At 38.9% G+C, this 20675-nt stretch overlaps 1 protein-coding gene across 1 annotated transcript; it reads left to right on the top strand.

Annotated features, from left to right (window-relative positions):
• Positions 1-106: 106 nt before the first annotated feature.
• Positions 107-20055, top strand: dgke (diacylglycerol kinase, epsilon). The gene is made up of 12 exons (XM_084128451.1): positions 107-985; positions 5094-5250; positions 6725-6844; positions 6946-7089; positions 7358-7515; positions 7610-7658; positions 9089-9202; positions 14366-14437; positions 15706-15833; positions 15974-16085; positions 18011-18231; positions 19160-20055. The coding sequence occupies exons 1-12, from the start codon at positions 552-554 to the stop codon at positions 19191-19193; spliced, it is 1743 nt and encodes a 580-aa protein (XP_083984577.1). The 5' UTR covers positions 107-551; the 3' UTR covers positions 19194-20055.
• The last annotated feature ends 620 nt before the right edge of the window (positions 20056-20675 follow it).

Raw genomic sequence — 20675 nt, 5'->3', positions numbered from 1 at the left:
TACCTAACTGTCATGATCCTGGGACGCAGACAGTTTCGGACTGTTACAATTCGCTTTTTGTCTCACGTATTGTGTTTCTATTGGTCACTGAAAATGATCCGTCATAGACCTACGTCATCATTTCCGTTTCCGTATATTAAACTAGATGAATCTAGTAAGGATTTTTATCCGCTGTTTGTATTCTTCCACTGGTTTCAGTGCAGTGCGTGGGTAACAAAGATGACGACGGGATCTCTCCCTTGAAAATAAAACGTAGAATATAAACGTGGATGTAATTTATCTGCTTACAGTTTGTTTTGCTGTAACGTTACCAAGTGTTTGACAGCAACGATGTTTACGATGGCTGGTCTGTAACATCAGTGTGACTCAGGTTTGTTGCATTGCCTGTCGATGTGATGATGTGCTGCTCGGATGGGGTTATAAATTGAAGATAATTGTGGGATCTCATAGCTTCGGTACAATGACTGATGACGATCGCTGGGATTTACTGATCATTCTCAGCTGGTCTGACTTGTGCGTGACGAAGGTCCTGTAAAATTAGAATTGTGGCTATGGAGGATAGCACTGAGGAGCTACGGGAGGAGTGGACTTTGCTCCTCTGGACCGTGGTTGCTGTTCTGGTCCCAGTGTTCATCACATTGTGGTGCAGCTTCCAGCGTCCCAAACGCAAAGTTCAGCTGAAAGATCTGTTCCGAAAGGGCAAACACGGCTGGCACTACACGGACCTCTTCAACAAGCCCACCTACTGTTGCGTGTGCTCTCAGCCCATCCTGCAGGGGGCGTTCTGTGACTGCTGCGGCATATGTGCGGATGAGCAGTGCATACACAGAGCAGATCGCAGCCTCTCATGTAAGGAGATCATGACCCAGAGTAAGACAGATGGGAGGTTCAGCCACCAGTGGGTCAGAGGAAATGTGCCCCTCGCCAGCTACTGTGCCGAGTGCAAACAGCAGTGCGGGACTCAACCTAAACTCTGCGACTATAGGTACTTAGTATAATCCTGAGTATTATGATTGAAATCACAGAAAAGCACACATTACACACATAACCGTGTTTTTGGAGAATTTTCATGGGAGATAAATTAGTAAAATAAAATGTGGCTCATATTGAATCAACATAGACCTGGAAGAAAAGTTCTTAAATTTACACTAGTCTAGTATAGTGAAAGAGTAAATATTTCCCTTTTTCTGTCATGGCACTTTCAGATGGTCAGCAACTTTCCAAGGATTAAGGGACTGTTCGTTATTTATTTAAGGGGCCACCGGAGGAGTTTTGAGATCTGTTGTCAAAAAAGACATGACCCTCCCTTCGCCAGCAATAAATTTTTCTATGACCCTCCAAAATGATTGTGAAAAAAGGCATGACCCTCCCCGATAATTTATAGCCTACTTCTGTACTGGTTTGCGCTTGGCAAAGATAGCCATTGTTTTTTGTTTTGTTTTTTAACCATAAACTCTTGCTTACTCGTCTTACTAGGGCTGTAACGATAGACCAAACCTACGATTCGGTTCGTATCACGATTTTTGATTTTAGATTTGAAAAAAAAATCATGTTTTCAGTGCTGATGCGTGTGACGCGTTCAACATGTCGGTGGCGTTGCCAACAAAGCATCTAAAAGCTGTCACAAAGAACCGGCAAAAGTAATGATTATTAATATGTCAAATATAGCAAGGAGACATTTTAATTGTTTATTAATAAACAAGTGTTTTCTGTGTCGACTGCAAAGATGAAGTTGACGATGCGTCGCGATCTTCTCAGAACGCGCCAGAGAGAAATGCACATTTCATAAGCAGAAAAGCAGTCTGTTTTCCTTCATTTTGAATTGTTCTGTTTAAAAGTAGACATTTCAAGCTTTCTATATATTTCTCAGGTCTGTGAGGCAAGTAGCCTACCTTACGCTGAGTTTCGGTTCATTTATGAGACAAGAGTCCAGTTCACTCGCCCGCGCCTCCGTGTCATGATTAGGCTATCTATTTTCTACTATATTTACTTATTTATTAAATCCAGGTGAAACATTGATTAAAATTAAGATACAATTAATACAAAAACGAAATTCACTTTAAAGAAAGGCTTTGTGCTTTTGTTTGAGGTCTCTGTGAAAATTTTAAAGTAGCTTAGAGCAGTCATGACTGTAATGGAGAACTGTCACGTCCCTAACATTGTTTTTTTTTCTTCACATAAATGCGAACACGAAAAATAAAATAAAAATAATATTTTATGTTCTGTGGAGGCCGATCTTTATTCATCCGTTGGGTATATACATTATCTTTTGGTTTGCACAGTGTAATTTATAGAATTACTAAAAAATACAACTTACTACAAAAATACAAATACAACTTACAAATTACTAAAAAAAAATTGTGTCACGTCACATATGTATTTCCCTCATATTAAATATAAAATGCATGTGTAGACTGATATTTTTCTAATGTCTTGACTCCTTTCAGACGTTTCAAAATATTGGTATTAAATGCATTTCCTGAGAATTTATATTTCAAGTTTTGACTGCAAATGTCACGTCCATAACACTGGAATCGTGAACCAGTTTTGGATGGGCCAGACGAATCGTGGGTAGGCCTTAAATTAAAAACGTTAAATTAAAAACGTTATCCAATCACTGTTTAACCTAATAAAAAATATTGACTAATAAAGCCTAATGCTATATTATCTGTGCGTATACATAATATAGATTTTAATAGCTTGATGCTCTTTAAAAATTTTGTTGCATTGTTAAAAGTTTCTGGTGCATATGGACGGACCTATCCGCGATTGCTCTCCATGGTTCTGACCAAAGAAGAGCGCTTTGGAATCTCCATTACGCATCATACGCATCATACCTGGGCTGCATTTTCAGGTAACATTGTCTCTTAGCGCGCTGCGATAACTGAACTAAAGGTATACACTACCACTAAAGGTATATCATTGCTAGGCGTCCTCAGGGCGATCATCCACTCGCGAGGCAGAGGCGCTGAAAGGCAGAGGCGCTGGCGCCCTCCTAGCAACGGCGCTGTTTTTGGTAAAACATGATTTTGACCACTTCATTAAGTTTTGTTTTGTAGAAAACTCTTTTTAAAAGATTTTCGTTTTGTATAAATTGTATCTTAATTTTGATCAATGTTTTATCAACCAATTGCCCGTATTTAATACATAAGAAGCCAATATCAGACAATCTAATAAGGCGCCGACACGATCACTTGCATTGCACGTGAACTGGAGGGCGCCGAAAAACTCAGCGTGTGCCTCACAGATTTGAGGAATATAGTCTATATTACAGAAAGCTTGAAATGTCTACTTTTAAACGAAAATATTCAAACCAAAATAAATAGGCTACTCTGAATATCCATATGAAATGTGCATTTCTCTCTGGCGTTCATGGCGAGCATCGTCAACTTCATCTTTGCAGCGACACAGAAAACACCAGTTTATTACTAAACAAATAAATGTCTCCTTGCTAATTTAGACACATTCATAATCATTACTTTAACCGGTTATTTGTGGCAAGGAATGAGCGAGCGGAGCGGAATATTCAGAAACGCGCTCTCCGCTCACGAGCTCTGATCAGAACAAACCCGAACCGCACTGTCTGCTGAACTTGCGCAGAAACATCAAAATAGACAGCTTTTAAAAAAATACTATTTTAGTACAAATTAATGGCTTATTATTATTATTATTATTATTATTATTTTAGTTTTGGGTGCGCCGAAATCTAACGCCGTGCCTGGTCCCCACGGAAGAATTTTTTTTAAAAATAACCCCTGAAATGATGACTTCTGATGAATATTGTGAAAACTAATTGATACATTTATATTGGCTAAATATATTTCATAGCCTACATTATAGCATATTATAATACAACTTATTAGGCCTATATATTTATAGAATAGCAAAGTAGGCCTAATAAATAAGACTGAACCAAAGAAATGTGAAATATAAAGGCTATCATCCCGCTGTTGTCACTAGTCGTCATCGTTGCTACGATACGTGACTCACAATGACTGAAACGACCAATTAAAAGGGCATTCTCTGATGATGTTCCAAGATGTTACATTCATAGATGTTTTTCTAAGCGCAAACTGAAGTGCGCGCGCACTGTCAAACAGCGTCAAACTGGATTTTTGTTTGGTCAGACCCATCTGATATCGAAGGGGGGCTGATAACGCGAAATCAACATGGAAAAAAATAGCACCAAACAAGCCACTTTGAAATGCTTCTGTTTTCATGAATATAAAAGTTGGGTGACCCTCCCCCTAGACTAAAAAAAAGTTGGATGACCCTCCCCTCAACAATGAATAAAAAGACATGACCCTCCCCTATTTTCCTCCGGTGGCCCCTTCCATAAATACCGAACGGTCCCTAATAAATCAGTTTTGTAAAAAAAAAAAAAAGAAGAAGAAGAAAGAAAGAAATGGGAAGCAACTCAATTCTTGAGGAAGAACAAGGGCAAAATGGCAAACAATACAATGCTTTCTAATAGGGGTTTGAACGTTTTAACTAAAAATTTCTCTCACCATAAACAGAAAAACTATTTTGATTAGAACTAACGCCCACCTTCCTGCAGCATCCATAGTTTTATCAATATTTACAAAAGTCAAAGTTAATATTTACAAAAAAATCTTAAAGGAAAGAAAAGTGTTTTGCTGGCAATAACCTGAAGAGCAATAGCAAATGAGAGCACACAGAAATCTATTTTTGTTGAAGCACCTGAAAATGCATCACTGACTGTTGTCAAAACAAACTGGAAGCCTGTCTTTCTCTATGTGTTTAATCTTTCCAAAGCGCGATTTGATTAAAAAGTCAGTAATCCCAGTAATCCAAATATAATGTGCGATCCTAGACCAGTTTCTTTCACCTTAATCCTCAGTGTCAAAGGTAGCACTAAACTGGTGTCAGATTAGCTTTTGTGAATTTAAAATTACTTTGAAATCATTTGTGCCATTATTTTATGATTTATTAAGGTTGTATCTTGTTGAAGATAAGAAATCTTACTATGAGATCTCTACAGAGGGTTTGCAGTCAATAAAGTATCCATTTCAGTGTTTTATAACAAGCTACAAGTGCCCTCACTCACATTTGCTGCTTTTATTCGGGAATAGGTGTGTATGGTGTCAGACAACAGTGCATGATGACTGCCTTTCCAGTCTGAGTGATGATCTGTGTGATCTTGGAGAGTTTCGCTCTGTTATCATACCTCCATATTACCTTTATCAAGTCAACAAGCTCCGCCGAAGGCACCCTGATGAGTACAGCAAGGTGAGGATCTATTCACAAACCAAAACATCTGTCATACAGAGACATTTTTCTTTTCTTTTTCAAAATTTTTAACTGTGCACAGAGGCTGATTTTGTCTGTCAATCAATTGTTTAGTGTGTATTTAAAGGGGTCATCAAATTTCCCTTGATCTTTTGACATACAAGACATCATTGTGCTATAAAAACATACTGTAAGTTTCAGAACTCAACTTCTTTGTTAGTCTGTTCTGTCTTCCGGTTTGTATTTCCACAGCATAAAGGTAAGATCTTACGAATTTATGAATGAACCGCTCGTTTTAAAATCTTCCTGTTCTACTGACATTTATTATGACATCCACTTCAAACATTACAATGCTCATGATAATGTTTTCTAACTCTATAATAAGTAAATCCACTTCACCTGCTCTTCGGCAGCGATACCATATAAATACAGAGTTCAAAGACAAAATTCTAAAGACGGCTGTGTGCTTGTTTCCCTATAAGGTCAATAAGTGGACCTTAGGGAATGTCATAAAAAAATAATAAAAATGTAGTTTCATTTAAGATTTGGAAATTTTTATTTGCATAACAGATTTTCTCTCATTTTTACATAATCCTGATTGAGTGGTACCAGAGTGGTACTTTTTTTATTTTATACAGTCTTTTTTAATAATCTCTGGTACTATTTTACATGTAGTGGTACATTTTTCGGAAAAAAAAAGTACCACTCCTCCATTAATTAGAGAATGTCCTAAAAATCCTAAGAATGCCATTCTTTCAAAATCTGCCATTGTGCCTGGAATATCATGTTTAATCAAGGTCTAATTAATTAAAATATAAGAATCAGATCATTATGAAATATTCAGCTAATTCTGAGAGTAGAACACATTAGATGTGTCCCATTTTACATACTTATGAACTTGTTCTACTCCATAGTGTAGTATAAGTTGTGGTAGTAGGGTTTTAACACTGAGAATTTCAAAAAAGGTAACAGTATATTATAGTATAAATTTCTGGCTGATGTACTTTTCAATGTAAGAATGTTTTAGATAGACATCTTTGACTGTTTCGCACAGTCTTGTTGCTTTTTCAGCATATTGTGTATAATCGCTGCATCAAGTTAAATGAAGTTCTTTGAAAAAAATGCATCACAAGACCCTGCATTCCCTCCCTATAATTTCAGTGCAGCGTCTCGTTTGTAAAAAGCCACAAAAGCTTTTACTTGACATGAAGTATTTTTTATCTGAAACGCTTATTATTTGCCAAATTAAAATATGCATAAACTTTTTAAAAACTACACTTTTGATTCGATTACAAACTGAGTACTAAGTCTTTTAAAAAGTTACAATTTGTAGAAAAGAGAACCAAAGCAAGAAAAATCGTCCCTCAGTTCCTCAGCATCAGTGATGAAATTATCAATTCATGCACTGTCCACTGGATGAATGTAATTAAATGAACCTAATTGACTGTTTAATTGTTTATTTGTATGCTCGTAGCTTGCTGCATTGTGCGGGTGTGGCTGGACTCCGGTATTGATCTTGGCAAACACAAGAAGTGGCAACAACATGGGGGAGGTTCTGCTGGGAGAATTTCGTACCCTTCTGAACCCTGTACAGGTAGAAGTTGACTCTGCTTACATTCACACACTTGGCCAGTGTTTTTCTGTTTCTATGTATTCGGTCTCTTTTTATGTATAATTTTTTTTTGTTTCTCCCAGGTGTTTGATCTGTCTGAGCTGCCCCCCTCTAAAGCCCTGCAGTTGTGTACTCTTTTGCCCCCAGGCAGCGTGCGTGTTCTGGTGTGTGGGGGAGACGGCACAGTGGGGTGGGTTCTGGATGCCATTGATACCATGAAGCTGAAGGTGAGTGCTGTACAATAAGCGAAATAGTTGAGTGGATACTTTAGATTAAAGTCAGATGTGAATGTTAACCAAGCATTTTTTTTTTTTTTTTTTTCATGTGTTTAAGTGCCATAATATATATAGACTGTACATTCATGTGGCCTGGCTAGTAGGATGTGTAATGTCATTATGCGATGCATTATTTTCACATGTGTGGTGTTATTTCAAAGAAAAACAAGTAATTTTTTGGGTTATAAAATATTGTTTGTTGGTCTCTTACTCTAAATAGGGTCAAGATCAGTTTATCCCTTTTGTGACCATCCTGCCGTTGGGCACAGGCAATGATTTGTCAAACTCTTTGGGATGGGGAGCAGGATACGCTGGTGAGATCTCAGTAGAACAGGTGCTCAGGAATGTTCTAGAGGCTGAAGTAGTCAAAATGGACAGGTGAGACCCTGGCTGTGCTGTAAAGTCTTGTATTATGAGGGTTGGATTTTGTTATTCTTCAATTTATTTTGAATTCCTGCTTTGAATGTTTCAGGTGGAAAGTTCAAGTTGCCTCCAAAGGAAACTATTTTCGTAAGCCAAAGGTCAGTATACACTATACAGTATGTGAACAACCAGCAGGAACATTATAGTACATCAGAGTGCACAATAAATTATATGTTAAAGGGACACCAGGCAAGTCTGAGTGTTTTTTCTCTACGAAGCTCCCCCTAGTGTCTGGTAGTAAATGCTTTCAAACACTCTGTTGTAAAAACAAACTGTTGTCCCTCCCCCCTCGCCACGAGCAACCCAGCTGAGCAGAGGAACCGGCTATTTCAAAACCAGTTATGTCTACTGAGGCAAGTAAAGCAATATTTTCTTTCCAACTGATGGCGATTTTTTTTTTTTTTTTTTTTTTGGTGTTGTCATGCATACTAGTATTTTTACCGGGAACGAACGACATGAACGAGGCGAACTACTGCTTTCGTGTTTGTTTGTTTTTGGGAGAGTGGACATGAGCATAAAAAAGTAGTACCGTTTACCTTTGCTTGTCTAAGAAAACATCAGAACGTTTTTTCTAGCTCGATCATGATATGTGCAACGTTTATTGCCTATTATCAGACGCGTTGACTTAGTGACAAAATAGAAGTGTAAGTTACACAAATAAAACCGACAGAGGAACGGCCAAACAACTACAGAAATCAAACGTGTTTGCTAATGACAATGCTAACATCAAAGTTATAGTATCTAGCGCACTAGTAAGCCCGTAACAGACAGCGATCATAATAAAAACCTTTACAGACAATAGATAACATCCTGAGGTCACAATTACTTGAAATTTAAATATTAAACAGTTTATTCCAAAGATACTTACAAGTGCAACAGCAGCCAGGTCAGCATCCGTTTTGCAGGCTTCTGTTTCTCTCAGTTCTCGCCATACTGAAAAAGTCGGTCCGATATTTACTCGAGTCTGACATCTTGCTCGGTCAAACCTCCCGTTTCCTCTTTCGTTGGTCCTCCGAAAAAGATTTCTTAGCTTTCTGCTTCTTTTTTACAGGCTCAGCTATAACTCAGTCTATCGTTGCCCTTTTCTTATAGTAGACATTCTCTGCTTATAGCTAGCCGGTGCTTGAATGGGGGTGTGTACGTGTGCAGTGCCGTCAAGCAATTCGTTACATCGCGAGACCTGATATCACGCGATACTTCCTGACGCCGACCCGCCGGCCCAAAGTTATAAGTGAGTTTTTTCCGCTCTCGGGCACCAGGGGGGTGCGAAACCACCACCATTCAACCCGAAATAAGTAATATAACCATTCCACTGACTCCGAAGCTGTTCAGTTAAGGTTAAAAAGTTACCTGGTGTCCCTTTAAAGTAATTTAAACTGGCATAAAAACTATTTTATTAGCATAAAATTCCATGAAATAACTATGTATTAATTTAGTTGTCTTTATTAAATCAATCATGGTGCTTTTGATTCATTAAGTGGTGAAGAAATGAGATTGTGATTTTAGCTAAAAGCTGTTTTCTCGGCAGGTGTTGGCCATGAATAATTATTTCTCAGTGGGTCCTGATGCTCTCATGGCACTGAACTTTCATGCGCACAGAGAGAAAACACCCTCCTTTTTCTCCAGCCGAATCATCAATAAGGTCTGGTGCATTACCTGTCCATCTCTTCATTTCACAGGAAAATGAAATCCAAAAAGCTTATAAGAGTATTTCTACATATGTTTATTAAGATAAACTACATATTTCGGTGCAAATACGTTTATACATGTAAGCATATATTCCTTTTTTTAATTTTTTTTATCTAATGTCTAATGTCTCATATTGCGAATGCAACTGGGTTCCATGAGAAGGGGGACAAGTATTGGTGTTGACACAATGGGGAATGAGATCTGTGACTGGTGTCTGGGCAATAATTATTGGCAGATGGCAGTCTATGACGTTTACATGTCATCAACTCTTTTGTCTGAAGTAGACATGCAGGCATGCCCTGAAGCATGGAAACAATACACAGAATCTCATTTCCCTTCTCAGGGGACCTGGGATGCATTCGCAACCTGAGATGTTCCCTTTTAAAGTGGGACTTCAATACTGCGTCTTGGTGTTGACGCTATGGGGAATGCAATACCTGCTACTCCATGCAGAAGAATGCCTGCCTCACTGTGAGTATGCACAAACAGAGCGAGCATAGCACTTAAGTGACTCTAAGGATCTAGCTGGAGTCAGAAGAATGCATCAACATCCAAGGGCACGTCCTATGTTACTTATGCGAGAGACACACGGTGGCTCTAGGGCAGTGGTTCCCAACATTTTTCCTTGGGGCCCCCCCATGTACATATTTAACAATCCGTGACCCCCCTATTAATTAAATGTAATATTGTAGTAGTTATAAACAAAGGTTTATTTTATTTCAGATTAACATTTGAGGGCAGCAATTGTATTCATAATGTAAAAATAAAACCGATGTAATGTTACTTGAAGGCATTATAGCCTACTATCCTGCCAAACTTCCATGGTTGCAGTTAGTGTTACTACAGTAAATCCATGGTGAATGTTGATCTGTGGACACTGGATAGTTCATTCATGGCACAATGTTTCTTCCAGGTTTCCACGCGCTGTTTGATCCGTTAATAACGGAGAAATGTGAATGTTTCTCACTAGATCTCGCAGCGATGTTATTACTTCTGTGGCGAATTCAAATGCTTTTTCTTTACTGGATCTCTTATTAGCGCTGTGTAGTAACAGTGTCGCATGATCAAGATCGGCTCGCGCTGCACTGGTCCAAACTGATAAACGGTCCTTCAACCACACAATAACGAGCAGTTTCGTTCCGCTTGCATTATGTTTGCCATTTGATGTTGGGAACTGTTGTGGTCGCGCCGGCGTCTCTTACATTATGAGCGCGCTTGCCACGCGAAATTCGCCTACATTTGAAATAACGAAATTGTAATTGAAATCGACATTGTAAGCATATGATTTTTTAAAAACTTTGAAAAAATATTTTTATATAAAATTATTAGTGGAACATTTTATGCATCTTTATTCACCTCAAAGCATATCCGCTCCCGCGCCCCCCCCTGTGAACTCTGGCGCCCCCCTGAGGGGGGTGCGGACCCCAGGTTGGGAACCAATGCTCTAGGGAATAACCCCTAAAACTTCTGACTTTACAACCCTCTACAATGTGAGTAAATCTTCACTCTGGACAACTAAATAATGTCTATCATTAGCCATTGGCTAATAAATTATTAGATTTTACTCACCAGTGTGTGTTAGAGGCTAAGTATAAGTTTAGCATAGATATATTTTCACTCGCTGAACACTGACTGAGCGCTTGAGAGTTTCGTTCTCCGTCAAGCGATCTGTACTATTTCAATGGATGCGCAGCGTACCTGTATTTGACTTACCGTAAACTCTAGTGTGAAGGCACATGACTCGCAGACTCTTTGCTGAGAGCACTGTGTTTCTCACACACACGCAAATAGAGAGAGCAAAAGTCTTACATACCTCGCAATTGACGCTCTACATGTAAACGATATTCTTTGTTGTATTTACCTGTCAACAAGCAGAAGATATGCCGGTTTCTTCGGTATGAGCGGAACTAATGCACAAACGGCAATCTCATTGGCTGGCGTTGAGATTTCAGCAAATCAGTTCGAGCTAACGCTTACAACGTGATTAATATTCATGAACCCAGCAGTTCATCAATCCTTAGTGCATTGTATATTGTTAGTAGTAGAATTAGTAGTACTACTAGTATCTTTTAAGAATAATTACTATTATCTATAAAAAAATTTTTTTTTTTTTTTTTTTTTTACTGAAACACTGAATGACCAACAATATCTTAAGCACCATCACCAGTCCCAAGTTTAGTTAAAATGACAAATACGCAATGCATTTATACATGGTTACGACTTCTAATTACTAAAGTTCTATCATTAAATAGTGCACCCTTATGCATAAGGGAGGAAAAAGAGAGAGGATACTATCTTCGTCATTAGCTCTACCCTAGCAAGAGCCTCCAGAAAGTTAAGCAGAATAGTTGACCTGGGCAGCAACAGAGGGATGACTGATTCATCTCCATTGTGGCAGTCCATTCTCCTACCAAGTGAAGAGGACGGGATGTCCTCGGACATGCAACCTACCACCAACACCATGAAAAAGTCTCTGCATCGCATGACAGTAATATTTGCTCTATATTTACAAAATCTGCACATCAGTGCGCTATACAGGAGACAGAGAGAATGGTCAGCTACCATCCTCTCTTTCCTTATTATTTTTCCCCAAAAATATTGAACAACCTGCTTTATTCCCATGCTTTATTAAGCAGCAGTTGTTAACAACCACGAGTCTTAGAAGGATGTGAGATAGTTCATATCATCCCAAAAGTGCATATACATGGAGGTTTTTTTTTTTACTCGCAGTCGACTTATATAGTCCTCTAGAAGTACTGGAGAGTCAAAATCAAAATAAGGATTAAGTAATTTCTACAATCATCTCAGATCAGTAATGATCAAGAATAACCGAAGGGGATGTATGGTTCACCGTGACCACCTTCTATAAAATCACTATCAGATGCGTAGCTTTCTGATTGATAATCCAATAATCATTACAACTGAAACCTCCAGTAAACATGACGAAGGCAACTTAAATCAAAGAGTGGTTGCATCATCTCACTGCAACTGCAAAAGCAGTTACTCTCAGCAGTGCTAACACCAAGCATTTTCCAATGACCATATCGATTCATGGGTCGGATTACGACATGCACCTCTTGAATCATCAGTCCAAGACAAAGCCTGATGTCGGCACTTTAAAGGGTCATGAACCCCCTATTATAGCAGCAGTCAGTTCTCACCTCAGTTTTGAAAAATGCTACAAAAGTGGGCGTGGTGAACTGCAGAGTGGAGGGGAAGACTGACAACATAGCAACGGCTTCTGATTCACTCTCATTAAAAGTATCAAAGTTTCCCACTAATGCACGCTGCAAATTAACATTACAATCAACACAATGTACACATGGTTTTGTAAGCTCACTGTAAATTACACAAATACATACAGTATATATCCTGTGACAGCTGTAATTTAATACACAAATAAATACACAGCCATTCACATTTGTTCTCTGCATTTGAAAATATATATGAACAGGCTGTTGCATCGTTGATAACTTTTGAGGCGTTTTTATAAACCATTTGATCGGTTACAAAGCAAAAGCAAACACTCGTTTTTGATCCATTAATGCATCTCTCACTTACAGTTTGCGATCTCATTGTTTGAAGCACCTGTAATAGGAAATCAATGTGTGTTGTCATGAATAATTAAGCAAGGTGTCTTCTCATAGGATAAGGACATGCAGTCTCATGAATAATTATGAAACACAGATGAGTCATTGATGTATTAAAGAAAACATAACATCCTGTGACGTTGACACAAAGATGAATTTAAAACCGTCGTGTGCAGGACACCACCAGCCTTACTCGCTGCTGCATATGCTTTGCCTACAAGCCTTAAGGTGGTCTGGCACAGATTTGATAGTAAAGCTGGAGCCTTTACTGAAGATAAAGGAAACCTTTACTGAAGCCCTGTGAAAGATAGCTAGCTAGTGTCTCCTCAACGGAGGGCATCTTCACATACCCACATTCACATAATCCCTCCACATTCAAATAATTTGAATGCTGAAAGGAAAAAATGCAGGCTCAGTATGGGTTCTTACATGATTTTCCCAACTCAGTTTGTAGATAAGGAAGAAATGGAAGGCTCACAGGGCAGGGACGATCATGGCCCACAAGGAAATGTGGGAGAAAAACCACGGGCGACTTACTGTTTTTTCGAACGGGAAACAGCAGCAGCAGGGCTATCCACTTGAAAAAAAGACAAGCATGAGTGGAGCTTCCTTAATGTAAACTTGTCACAGTGAGGGCATCCATCAAGGGCTGAACACATGTGCTCCGCTCCAAGTCAGATGACGCAGAACTCATGTAAGTCCTCAGGTGTAGGATAACGCCTACACGGAGGAACACACTGTCTCGCTGCTCTCTATTGTTTACTTCACGCGCTTGCAAACTAACGGCCCTTGAAAACAAAAAAGCTTGTAACCCAGACACCCTTTTATACTCTCTGGCTTTCCACATGTGACATCATAGACTGCCATCTGCCAAAAATTATTGATGTTTGTTTACACATGCTCAGACACCGGTCACGCTGATGGCATTCCCCATAGCATCAACACCAAGACACAGCTTCGAAGTTCCACTTCGAAAGAAAACTGAGAAAATGTTATGATTCTGTTGTTGGATTATACATCCACAATTATAAAAAAAAAGATTTTATATAATGATTTATATTAACCGTTTTTAACTATTATGTGCTAACATTTAAATTATTTTTGATTCAATGCACTTATTGTGTACACACATGGTATTTGTAATTACTCTGTAGTTACATCTATAACTACAATGTAAACCCTTCCCCTACCCTTTAACCCAGCCTTAAACAAAACCATACTTCCTAACATTAACCATATCTCACTTCAGTAGCAGCAAAGGTGTTTTGCAATATAACATGAAAACAGTAAGTGCATTATACCAAACATTTGTGATGTTTTAACACCAGTACATAGTAGTTAAATAAACCTAATATAAAGTGGGGCTAAAAATACACACATTAGTTAATACACTAATATGTCTTATTAGTAGGCCTACTACACAACTTATCCTGTATTAATGCACTGCTATGTTCTCCTTTTTCATTAAAACAGAAGTGTTTTGTAAATTAATGGCTAATAGTACTACCAATTGTCTTTTCCCATAGGCAGTGTACTTCCTCTATGGTACCAAAGATTGTTTAGTGCAAGAATGTAAAGATCTGGATAAGAAGATTGAGGTAAACATTTTAACTTGCTCCCTGAGAAAAGTTTTTTAGGCAAAGTGTTCTCTGATGGTTGCCTTTGTTATTGTCATCATATGATTAGCATTTTCTCTGGAAGTCTGTAGCGTTGACATTGACTTCCTACTACCTTACTGGCCCTGTCCCAAATGGCACACTTCATATGCACTTAAGGGTCTTGTGGACTTACAATGGCTGCTGTGTGCGCGTGTCCGTTAAGTCCACAAGACCATAGGCTGTCCCATTTGTCATTGTAGGTTTCAGAAGGGTGCTCACGAGCACCCCCTTTGCAGCTGATATGCGCCATCAATGCGCACTTTTGCCAAAGCAGCGTTACGTCACAAAAGTGCGGACTCGTAGGAAGGCTGCAAGTTTTTAGGGTATCATTTGGGACTGGGCCATTTTTGTGTCTTAAATAATACTGTAATGATGAATAACCGTTTCAAACTCGATTAAAACTGATGATAAAAAGTCATTGAAATGTGATAATAGTCTAGCATAATTATTAGACTTTACAAATACAAAAAATCTATTTCTAACAAACATTATCTAGCTCTATATTGTTAATGTTTGTTACTGATTCCTGGTGCTTATTTGAGAACAGAATTTTCTTTAAAGCTGCAGCTTATTTCTGTGCCACAGCAGAACCAAATGGGATTGTAAACATAATGACTTTCTAAACAGGTTTCCCAAACATTCCCCTATTGTTCATTGTCACAAAAAAGTTAAGATCCAACCTAAATGCCGTTCCCCTATTGTTCATTGTTCATACAAAAAAGTTAAGATCAAACCTAAATGCTGTTAGACAGAAATTGACACGAGTGAACTAAACAGTTTTGAAAGCATCAGTGTTTACACTCTTCTTATATACGAATGGCTTACTTGTAGCCACATCTGCTCCGCACATTAATCAGAAATAGCAGAAATAGTTTTAATACTGAAAAAACTACATGCTTCAACTGTAATATTATCCATGGTGGGTGGTTTGTCAACTATGAAGGTGAAAACAAAATGCAATTGTTGAGAATATGTGAATACAGCATTAATGTGCTGCAACCACATCTCAGACCAAAAGTGCATTTTTAAAGTTGCAATGAAACAGAAGTAGCGACAGATCTTTTCCTCCATATTGTGATGTACATCCAAGTAAAACAGAAAAAAATGTAGGGCTTTAACTAAATTATTGAAGTCTTGCATTTACTGAACTGAATCGTGTTTTTAATAGATGTTCTAATGCTTGTTAATGCTTAATTGTGTCTTTTTAGCTGGAGCTGGATGGAGAGCAAGTGACTTTGCCAAATCTGGAGGGGATAATAGTGTGTAATATCGGCTACTGGGGTGGTGGATGTAGACTGTGGGAGGGAATGGGAGATGAGCCTTATCCTCCAACACGGTGAGAATCCAGATGTCACTGTATTGTACACTTTAGAGACTCATAGTTAGACTTTGTGAACATAGGCTAAAATTAAATGAAACTTCACAGATCTGGATCACAATAGGATGACATTTGAAAATACACTTTTCTTTCTTCAGTGTGGATGATGGCTTATTAGAGGTGGTGGGGGTATATGGCTCATTCCACTGTGCACAGATCCAGGTGAAACTGGCCAATCCTGTGAGGCTGGGACAGGCACATACTGTACGGGTGAGACCATAAAAATGTTCTTTACTCATACAGCATTAATGTTGCTTGAGTGGGCGTGTACACTGCAACGGCAAAACTCCACTCAGGGCCACTCAAACTGCTACAAGGCCTTTGTGGAGTCTGTAGCGAGTGTTATTAATCTATGTTTGTTTTCAGTACATGGCAAATATAATCATCATATATACACACCATTACAGTTGCAAAGATACAAGTTTTGTTTGCCGAAAAAACAAACATATGGTGTCAATTTAATAAACGTTTGTTAACAGCCAGTCTATTCACAAAGAAAGCATCCAAACTTCAAAATGTATCATATACAGGGGTTGGACAATGAAACTGAAACACTGGCCAAGATATATGCTTGGTCTGGTGGCCAAGCTTTAATGATTTTATATTCCATCAGTAAGAGCAGAGTGTGATCGAGGGTAATGTCAGCATACAACCACTCAAGACAAACCACATCCAACAGGAGTAACTGTCGATGCAAGAGGAAGCTGTCTGAATAGGATGTCCAGGTAATAATCTGGATTTTATCGATAAAATATAAAACCACAGCTGCCCAACTGCAGAATTAACTACGTACCTCGACTCTCCTGTTTCCACCAAAACTGTTTGTCAGGAGCTCCACAGAATCAATATCATGGTCAGGCTGCTATAGCCAAAACCTTCAGTCACTTGTGCCAATGCCAAATGTCGGTTTCATTGGTGCCAACAGTGCAAACCTTGGGACAATGTGAAACATGTATTGTTGTCTGATGAGTCCACCTTCACTCTCTTTCCCAAATCCTTGGGACGGTGTGGAGAAGCCCCAAAGAGGCTTAACACCCGCACTGTTACTGCCCAGAGTGAAGCATGGGGGTGGATCAGTGATGGTTTGGGTTGCAATATCATGGCATTCCCTACTGTGCCTTATGGCAGCACTGCCAAGGACTACCAAACCATTCTGGAGGACCATGTGCACCTAATGAGGTACCCTGAAGAGTGTGCCGTGTATCAGCATGATTATGCACCAGTACACACAGCAAGACTTGTGACAGAATGGTTTGATGAACATGGAAGTGCAATTGAACATCTCCCATGGCTTGCACAGTCACCAGATCTAAATATTTTTGAGCCGTTTTGGAGGAGCAAGTTGGAAAACGTTTTCCTCCACCAGCATCACATAGTGACCTTGATACTGTTCTGGAAGAAGAATGGCTTAAACTCCCTCTGGCCACTGTGAAGGACTTGTTGTATCTGTAATTCCCAAGACGAACTGATGCTGTATTGGTCATAAAAGGAGGCCCTAAACCAGGGTTCACCAATCTCGGTCCTGGAGGGCCGCTGTCCCTGCAGAGTTTAGCTCCAACCAGCTCCAACACACCTGTTTGAAAGTTTCTAGTATGCCTAGTGAGACCTTGATTAGCTGGTTCAGGTGTGTTTAATTGGGGTTGGAGCTAAACTCTGCAGGACAGCGGCCCTCCAGGACCGAGATTGGTGAACCCTGCCCTAAACCATACTAATAAATTATTGTGGTCTAAAACCAGGTGTTTCAGTTTCATTGTCCAACTATTATGTATGTATGTATGTATGTAACAACTACAAAACCTACAATAGACAAACGTAACTACCTAAACCTCACAGCTATTTGCTGCCGTCCGACATTGTCCGCTCCTCATTTGCATAAAGTTGAGCCTTTCTCAACTTTTGTTATGCTCTCGGAAGCTCTAAATGCTTTATCTGGTCCACTGTCAATCCCACAAGCCTCCACACAAACATATTGCTCAACACCCATAGGAATTAATTGAAAACACCTGCTCTGCTTGCTCTGTGCCAGTGGACACAAGCACTGTTAGTAATTTTCATTCTGTGTCATATACACCTATACTGTCCAACAACAAACAGAAAGATGAAAACATGATTATCCTTTTGCTTCTTTGTGGTAGCTGGTATTGAAGAGTTCTCGGATGCCAATGCAGGTGGATGGAGAGCCGTGGGCGCAAGGTCCATGCACCATCACCATTACCCATAAGACCCAGGCTCTCATGCTGTACCACAGTGCAGAACAAACAGATGATGATGACTCCAGCACCTCAGAGACTGAAGAACCCTCAGCCGATCACAATGACACCGCTAGCAACACACAGGAAACCGTGTCAGAGTCTTAGTAAGGATATAATCGCTCTGTCTGTGCTATTTCTACCCCAGAAAGTAGCACAGCATGAACAGAAGAAACCCAGATGTGATAAGTGTCTGATGTCATAGTCGTAAACGTACATAATGTGCATGTGCTACTCGAGTAATAACATCTGCAGTGGTTATTCATGAGAGTTTTAAAGCCTCTTTCTCTCTCAAGCATTAGGCATCCCCCTCTAAGCACAGCCCCGTATTACTTAAACTGTCCACAAGAGGTCTGTCTCTGTTGAAACATCTGTTTGTTGTGTGTATATTTTTTCTCACAGGGAGTGTTACCCGGAAGCTCTAAGAAGTGGCTTTAGCCAACGGTTTTAGCCGTTAAAAGTCCAAAATGGAATCATATTTAGCTGTAAGCAGAGCTCAGGCAATCAAAAAATTCAGTCCAATGGAGAATGTTGCAACCAAAGCTGCTTAGACATGAATGTCTTGCACTGATCGTGAGTGTCATAGGCCTGTGAATATACAACTCGCTACAGAAGTCATGTATTTGAGTTGTATAAGTTAAGCTGTGCAATAATTTTGCTTGGGTTCTTTTTTGTTACTTCTTTTGTGAAACAAATTTGCACTGCTTTAATCTAGAGTAGATTGTGGAAGAATGTGCCATTGATATCTTATTATTTTAAGTATTCCATACGTGTTATTGGGTTTGTTTATGAAACGGCAGTAAAATGTTTCAAAGCACTGGATTAAGAAACCATTCTTTATTTTCTTTTTCCCCTCAGTGTGACTTTTATTTTTTATTTTTGCATATGCTGATTATCAGATATTTTATGTTTTATTGAACGTTCTCTCACTTTTCTGTAGATATCTTAGTTTTTATGCATCTTTTGTTGTATGCATAATATGACCACCCTAATAGGATTATTTTATTCTTCTCTTCCATGTCTTTCTCGTTTCAGTACAATAGTAGCTTCCCCTCCCTTCATGACCTGATCATCACCTGATCTTTTGCTGACTTAGGCTCAGTTTCATGACATCATGTCCCATTTGATGACAACAATGATTTGGACGGTTGTGACAAACAGCTTTTGTGTGAGTCATGCTCAAGTGATCTCTAGTATCAGTGATATTCTTGATAAACTAAGACAGTATGGAAAAGAATAATAGCTGTAGGAGTGGCAATGACATCATGAGTTATATCCATCTCTATTTATGACTTTGATAAAGCGAATGACGTTCAGGAAAACTTTGCTGTTAACTTGATACATCTGAGGATTTGCTAATGTAATGCATTTGAATGGTTCATAATTTTACTTCATTTCATATTCAAAGTAATGAAAATGAAAATGGCAGCCATTTTTAATAGATAATTGTGAAGGAGATTTTGATACTTCTTTGGAAGCTGAAATGTTTACAAGAGTGTTACCAAAAATATTACAGATACTGTATATATCCTTTTTCTGCAGTAAAGCTTGATTATTTTTCCCTGTTAAATTATCTTCATTCAGCTGTGCATTGACATGTAGACTGCTGTATTAGTCTTATTAAAACAAGTTCAGTAATGTCTGAAAACCCTAGGAAAGAATAAAATCTAAATTGCAATGTGTATATTTATTATTTAGTGTCAAGGAAAATTTATTTTGAAATGACATGTTGTAACTACTTTTATCCATAATGTTTATGTGTATAAATACTGAAGCAGTGGTTGTGATGAAAACCTCTTTAGAACTGTGTAATTACACATTCTTATTGTTGTTTTGTTTCCTGAAGACATCTGTAATGTTACTAAAACTAGACACTGTTTACACATGCTCTAAATGTGTCAAAGGAGTTTTAAACAGGAATATTATTCTCAGTGGGAATATGAATGATTTATCATTTTAATCGTTTGGGAGTGTTACATTTGGATTTACTGCATTGCTATATCACCCTGTAGCCCAAGACTGGTTGCCCACTGAAGCTAAGCAGGGTTGAACCTGGTTAGTACCTGGATAGGAGACCTCCTGGGAAAACTAAGTTGCTGCTGGAAGAGGTGTTAGTGAGGCCAGCAGGGGGTGCTCACCCTGTGGTCTGTGTGGGTCCTAACGCCCCAGTAAAGTGACGGGGACACTATACTGTCAAAAAGCACAGTCCTTTGAATGAGACGTTAAAGGAGGTCCTGACTCTCTGTTGTTATTAAAAATCCCTTAAAAATAAGCTGGTGTGTGGTGGGCGTTCTGGTGCAATATGGCTGCCGCCGCATCATCCAGATGGAAGCTGCGCATTGGTGGTGTTGAGGAGATTCCCCCGTTCTATGTTAAGCACTTTGTGTGCCAATAAAAGCGCTACATAAATGTAATTATTTATTATTATTATTGAATATTGAAGGCTGGGATATTTTGCTCTGACTTCTATATGCTAGAAACATGACATGGTTGACACCCATGGCTTATGGCTTGTATTTTAAATGCAAATAAAGCATAGTTTTGATCTGTA

This window comes from Abramis brama (assembly GCF_963993115.1).
Source record: "Abramis brama genome assembly, chromosome: 11".
NCBI classification, from domain to species: Eukaryota; Metazoa; Chordata; class Actinopteri; order Cypriniformes; family Leuciscidae; genus Abramis; species Abramis brama.
This window is presented reverse-complemented; position numbering and strand designations above follow the sequence as displayed.